Genomic DNA, 6,893 nt, shown 5'->3' with positions numbered 1-6,893 from the left:
TACGAAGCCATCGGGACAGCGTCGAACCATCGGGACGATGAAGATCAAGGGCGATCTCACGCCGCCAATCCCTCAAGACCACGGGGCTGCAGCCCAGATCCCCGCCGTCCCCATCACTTGCGACGCCCGGGCTTAGCCGGTGCACGTCTCCGGGGACGACGAGACGGAGGAGAGGGAGGGAGGGGGTACCATCCACATGTTGCATGCCAGGCCAATCATGCGGATGGCTCCCAAAGCGACCGATCCCTTGCTCGCGTCGGTTGACCAACACTTAGCGTCATCCTTAATAAACAAGGATTGGACAGCATAGCGTGCATGTGCATGTGAATAACAGATCATCACATGGTCCTTTCAAAAAAAAAAAAACAGATCATCACATGGGGTGATTAAACTGGGATAGTGCCTCAGTCTTTGCTTCTCAGACAAACAACTGTCCCCCATCACCCAAATCTCCAAATGATCGACTATTTTAGTTCTTCGTCAGTCTTCACCTCCACGCGTGGGATGCGTGTGTGTGTAGCAACTAGCAAGTGCTCAGTGACACAAATTGCTTTCATTTCATCGAAGGATTTAAATTGGAGGAGGGGAGGAGCTCATTTTTGGACTAAAATTACCAGAAAATTCGTACTAGTTGCCAAGTCCAGGGGCTGAATTGCGTATTGACCGGCAATAACTTTTGGTGGGCAGACCATCGCCGTCCGCCGCCGGTTCAACGGCGGTGGAGCACATGCCCTTCTCCCTGCGCCGCCTCCTCCGTCTCCTCCGCGACATCATGACTCTTCCCGCCGCGGACGACGCCGCCGTCTCCAAAGGCGAGCGGCGTCAGTGGGAGCCGCCGTTCGACGCTTCCAGGCCGGCGCCGCCCATCTCCTATCCCATCACCGACCTCGCCGCGCTCGCCTCCCGCTCCTACCTCTCCGAGGACTCCAACTTCCACCTCCCCTTCAACCGCGCCTCCACGCTGCTCCCTTCCCCCGGGGCGTCGCTCCCGCCGCGGCGGCGCCTCCTCGTCTGCCATGACTTCCAGGGCGGCTACCGCGACGACGCGGCGCCGCAGGGCGGCGCTAACCCCGATGCCTACGCGCTCTGGCATTGGCACCTCGTCGACGTCTTCGTCTACTTCTCTCACTACCTCGTCACTCTCCCGCCGCCATGCTGGACCAACGCCGCGCACCTCCACGGCGTCAAGGTTCATTTTCTTGCCTCCACGCATGGTCTTACCGGCCTTCTTCCTGCTTGCTTCTTGACTTTGCTCAAGTGGTCGTGTAATTTTGCTTTGCCGGTTCTTGAGCCAAGGTTTTGGGAACGTTCATCACAGAGTGGGATAAAGGTGCAGAAATCTGCAGGGAGATGTTTGCAACACAGGATTCAGCACAGATGTATGCCGAGAGGCTTGCAGAGCTGGCTGCTGCCTTAGGCTTTGATGGCTGGCTGGTAATCTTTACATGCTATGTATTTTAATTTGGGGTTCTGATTTCTGAAGCGATACAGTACTTGGTTAAAGAAACGATACATTTTCGCACAATATGATCCCCATGCAAATTGGATTTGAGGAACTTGATATTAATGAGAGAGTGAAATGTTCTCGTTTTGTGACTAAATTGGACCACTACGGAGTAATTTATTCGTTTTATCTGGTCTATTCTGCCATTCTTGGAGATATGTCTGTTGCTGATGCTGAATTATCTTCCAGATCAACATTGAGGTTAAGCTCGACATTCAGTTCATCGATAACCTGAAAGAGTTTGTCAATCATCTAACCAAGAGAATGCATGCTGCTGTTCCTGGATCTTTAGTCATATGGTATTTCCTACTGTGCAATAAGCATGACTGGTCTTAGTTGTGAAACTTGTTTTATGAACTATTTGGCGTCTTTGACTTGGCCCTACTACAGGTATGATGCAATTACAGTGGGTGGCGATCTCGACTGGCAGGATAAGCTCAACGAGCATAACAAGCCATTCTTTGATTTGTGCGATGGCTTATTTGTTAATTATACATGGAAGGTAGCCCTCTTTTCCTTTTCTGGTCCCCCGTAATATCTCCTTAGTGATTACCTGAAAATTTTGTGATGATTTTGGTAGGAAAAATATCCACGAGATTCAGCTGCAACTGCTGGTGACCGGAAGTACGATGTGTACATGGGTATTGATGTTTTCGGCAGAAATACTTTCGGTGGTGGGCAATGGAATGTACGTGAAATCTTCTCTCTTTTTGGTTCGACTCATGATTCTTGCTGCAGTGTATTGCATTCCTTCCTGTCTGTACTCTGCTTCGAAACTGGCAACTAAATTAGTAAGGTATTCTGAGTGTAACTCAACAATTGCCATGCATATTAAGTGTTAAATAGATGCATACTCCAATGCTGAATGCTCAAGTGTTGTAAAACATGCTGGCTATACAACATTGATTGAATACTACAGTAATGTAGTAGATCAGCCTTTCTAACTATTTTGCCTGAATGCAAATGCATTCTATTAAACTGCCAACTGTCTATTTTGCTAGACAAATGTTGCCCTTGATCTACTTAAAAAAGATGATGTCTCAACTGCCATATTTGCTCCTGGATGGATATATGAAACTAAGCAACAGCCTGACTTTCAGACTGCACAAAATCGGTAACGCATTGCTAACACTCTCCTAAGTTCTGACATACTTTTTGAAAGTATTCACCAAGTAATAGTGCAGCTGGTGGGGCCTCGTTGAAAAATCATGGGATGTTCTTCGGAGCTATCCAAAACGATTACCCTTCTACTCAGATTTTGATCAGGTACATCTCCAGTGATTATTACTTAGCACTAATTATCAGAACATTGTTATTAATTATACTGGGTGCAGAAGTCAGTACATAACCATACTCAGAATATAATTAATGATAGAATCTGCATCTTAGGCATTTCATATGATGTTGAAGCTGTTTACAGAACCTCTTAACCCCAGGAATGATGATACAGTGATTCTCGATGCTGACTTTTTGGAATGAACAGCTATTTAAACATTGCCATGTTCTAGTAGTAGTTCCTAAGTGACCTTATTACTTTAAGTATATATTTACAGTGCCAATATTAGCACAATGTGCAATGATTTGATATGCAACAATTGATACCTAACACTGAGTTTAACTAGTGGAATAGTATATGAGTTGCTTAATATTTTTTTCTTTCATATCATATATTCATAGTTGCAGTTTATCTATCCAACTGTCGAAATTTCTCCTTTTTATATTTTATATTAAATGGCTTTAAACTTTTGCTTTCCTCCAGGGTCATGGTTACCAGGTCTCCTCTGAAGGTCTACAAGTCTCAGGTGATCCATGGAACAACATTTCTTGCCAGAGTTTTCAGGTACTATACTGCCAACAGATCCTGATGGATCATGTCACACTCTACACCTTGACACAAAATGATTAAATTTAAAAGCACCTTATACATGCTGTGTTGCATGGTTTGAATTGAAATTTCCTACCTGACTGATATATTGATCATTTAGCACTTGTTTCTCTGCACCTCTATAAAATATGATATGTTACCAGAAAGAGTTTAAACTGCAGGGGTGAAACTATGTTCGAAAAATGCCATTGCCATGCCCGCCTCTAAAAATTGCTGCTTTCTTTAAGGAGTTCAAAGGTGACTTCTTTGTCAACCCATCCTGAACTAACCTGTCATGATGGCCCCTTCTTTACCAGCCTATGCTTAAGTACACTGGAGATGAAGTTCAACCACCAGTACAAACTTCTATCAAGTAAGCTCACCATTAAGTTTAGATATAAATATGTGTGCCTTGCATTCTTATTATTTTCTATTTCTTATGCTAGAACTAGAAAGGTGTACTTTGTTGGGCAAGCAGACTGGCTGTTTGTTACGGAGGGAGTATTTTGTTGTGCTAATTGAACTTGTGCTTCCTTTATGTGTCTATCACCGAGCACACAATTTTTATTTTCCTTTTATATACATGTCATAGTATCGCTTTCTACAGCATTTTCCAATTTATGACCATATTTCGCTGGTTGATGCATAGTTTCAAGGATGAGCCGTACAATGGAGGGGATTGTGTGACAGTACAAGGAAGTCTGAAGCAGAATGCAATTTTCTCAGAGCAGCTTTTTAATGTAGGACTTTCCATGGAAGATGGATACGTACATCTCTTTTATTCGGTGAGAAAATATCTTCCAACTGATCATTGAGCATAGTCACTTCATGCTCTGTGAAACCTTCAATTCATTCCCAATCACACTACACAAATGTTTCTTGTTATTTATTAGTACTAACATTGGCACGAGGTCCCTAACTGCCAAGGAAAAGTATGTCCATGCTAACACTACATGCACACCCTTACCTTACTGATCTGCTTTTTCAATAAGCTCTTTTCTTCTCAGCAAAATGACAAGAGTTCCTTCCTGGTGATTGATTCAGGTCAACGCTGAAGCAAACTCTGACCTAGGATTGTCCCTGGACTTTTCATCCAGAAACAAGGAGAATACCTCAATTCTCATTGCAGAGGACATAGCGACATTCAGTAGAAAGAAACAGCATCGCTTGTACAGCTCATATGTTCAATCTGATAAGGTAGAACCACATGCTCCAGATAACCAAAACTGGGTCATCTACCGAGCAACTGTCCAGTCCAGTGCCAGCTACACATTGATTGGAATCAACATTGTCTGCACACTGAAAACTAGTGGCAAAATGAATTCAGAAGCAGATGAAGATGGAAGCTCAGAGGAAGATGCAAATAGGTCGTGGCCTTACCATGCATCACTGGGCCACATAAGCATCCGGAACATGGACAAAAACACACAGTTCCCTTCAGCAGAATCATGGGTAACTGAAGGCAAGTACATCTCTTGGTCAAATAATTCTAACACATCTAAGCTTCTGAGTCTGAAAATTAGCTGGAAGCTGAATACCAGCCATCAAGCATCGTTCATGAAGTATAACATATATGTGGAGAAGTTGATTGCGGATTCAAATGCCAAGGTTTCCAGAAGCTTTCTTGGTGTCGCAACTGTTGAAGCCTTCTATGTGTCAGACCTCCAAGTTCCCGACGAAGTCACCAGCCTGAAATTTATCATTCAAGCATGTGGGTGTGATGGCAGTCGCCAAGGACTCAAGGAATGTCCAAAGTTGTTTTTGGTGCCAGTTGAGTAGTTGAGACTGGTGTGTAACATGGATACAATTACAATGTAAGGATTCATTCCATTACCATATTTCATTTTACCCTGAAGAAGGAACAAAGAAATAAATCGACCGGGTTGGTGTGAGAAGCTGCTGTGAACTTGTGGCCCTATTTACTTGAATTGTCTCTTGATACTACCAGTAAGCTGGTTGCTAATTATACAAACAGTGCTTATTTAGCTTGTGGAGAAAGCTGTGTTTAATGTTTAGAAAATGTGGAAGCTCTTTGTGATTCACTTCAACTCCAGCAGGGTAGGTGTTGAGGGGATCCAGGAGCAAATGGGGTTGGTGGCGGGTCTGAGACCCTGTGCTGGTTGAGAGAGGCTAGGTTTAGAGCCTCCAGCTCCCTCCAAAGCCTGACGGCATCACTCCCATCCAATTTGCAGCGGTTTCAAATGGATCTGGAGACAGGAAGCATCTGTTTTCTTTAAGCGACCACACCTGTTTGATATCCATCCAAACAACATGTTTTAAAACGAGGCCGTTTCTAATTTTTCATGTTCATCAGAAACACAAAACTCAGCCACAGGTTCATAATCAATGCCCAGTGTAGAGCCAGAAAAGGATAATTTCCAAGATATTGTTAGTAGTAACTACACAATCCTTTTTTTCAGAAGAACAACTACACAATCAAAGAGCAGGTGATGGATGCACAGTTGAGTTTCTGAACAAAAGGTAAGATCAGGTTCCCCCTTTTCAGATTGCTCATGGTCATCATTTTGTTATGAGATACTATTACTTACTAGCCAGAGGAAAACCTCAACTTCTGAAGGGACTTGTATTTGGAAGAAATAAAGGCTCGAGTCACCCCCTCTGTAAACTAATACTGTATAAGATCTTTTAGATCATTAAAGTAGTGATCTAAAAGATCTTATATTAGCTTACAGAGGGAGCTCTATGGAGCTGGTTGAGTAAACTCCGCTGTTGGTATATTGCCAGATCTTTCAGGGCAACCATGGCATTGGCCTGGTTAATGCTGGAGGCAATCTGCTCTAGCTCATACCAAAACTTCATCACAGCTGGGGTTAAATTCCTTCCAAAGTTAAGCATGAGAGTATGGCCATCCCACTGTCACGACCCAAGATCAGAGATGGGACGGAGAGACGGATCAGCACCAATATCTAGATATAAATTGAGGATACAAGGAGAATCTGGGATGAGAAATCAGCAAGCAAGGAGAGGAATACAGAGAGCAGGAGGTGAGGAGCAGGAGCAAGGGGGCGAGAGACTTGATAACGATTCATTCCTTCGATGCCCTCCTCCTGTGCTCGCCGGGTTGCATATGTAGCTTGTGTGAAGCCTCCGATGACCAGCCCATCTCGTAGCCGAGGCCCATGTTACATACATAACGTGACAGCCCATACTGGGGGTGTTACACTCTCCACCCCTTGAAATTCGGCTTGCCCTCAAGCCGATGATGATCAAGCTGGACCCATGAGTGCCTCCTATCTCATCTGGCTGAAGAGCCAACCCTCCTGGATCATAGGGTAGTATCATGCGCTTGCAAATGGTCAGATCAGAGGAACAAGACTTGACTTCACTGCTAAAAGGAGTTGCAACTGCAGAGTAGGACATCTTGTGGACACACATGATACATCTGAACCAACCAGTGTCCTTGAGAGCAAGCAGGCAAGTGCAATATTTGGGCCCTCCACTGACCAGATACCCAGAGCAAATGATACATAAAAGATAGCAAGAACACTCACGCACATAACTTGT

General features: G+C 44.2%; 1 protein-coding gene across 1 annotated transcript; it reads left to right on the top strand.

The window, feature by feature from the left end:
* The first annotated feature begins 528 nt into the window (after positions 1-528).
* LOC119340008 (cytosolic endo-beta-N-acetylglucosaminidase 1-like) lies at positions 529-5,307 on the top strand. Its single transcript, XM_037611925.1, has 11 exons — positions 529-1,189; positions 1,297-1,434; positions 1,694-1,803; positions 1,895-2,006; positions 2,085-2,192; positions 2,506-2,618; positions 2,689-2,770; positions 3,264-3,344; positions 3,686-3,741; positions 4,018-4,153; positions 4,413-5,307. The coding sequence occupies exons 1-11, from the start codon at positions 728-730 to the stop codon at positions 5,145-5,147; spliced, it is 2,133 nt and encodes a 710-aa protein (XP_037467822.1). The 5' UTR covers positions 529-727; the 3' UTR covers positions 5,148-5,307.
* The last annotated feature ends 1,586 nt before the right edge of the window (positions 5,308-6,893 follow it).

This window comes from Triticum dicoccoides, chromosome 1B (genome assembly GCF_002162155.2).
Source record: "Triticum dicoccoides isolate Atlit2015 ecotype Zavitan chromosome 1B, WEW_v2.0, whole genome shotgun sequence".
Taxonomy (NCBI): Eukaryota; Viridiplantae; Streptophyta; class Magnoliopsida; order Poales; family Poaceae; genus Triticum; species Triticum dicoccoides.
Note: the sequence above shows the minus strand (reverse complement) of the source record. Positions and strands in the feature narration are given on the sequence as shown.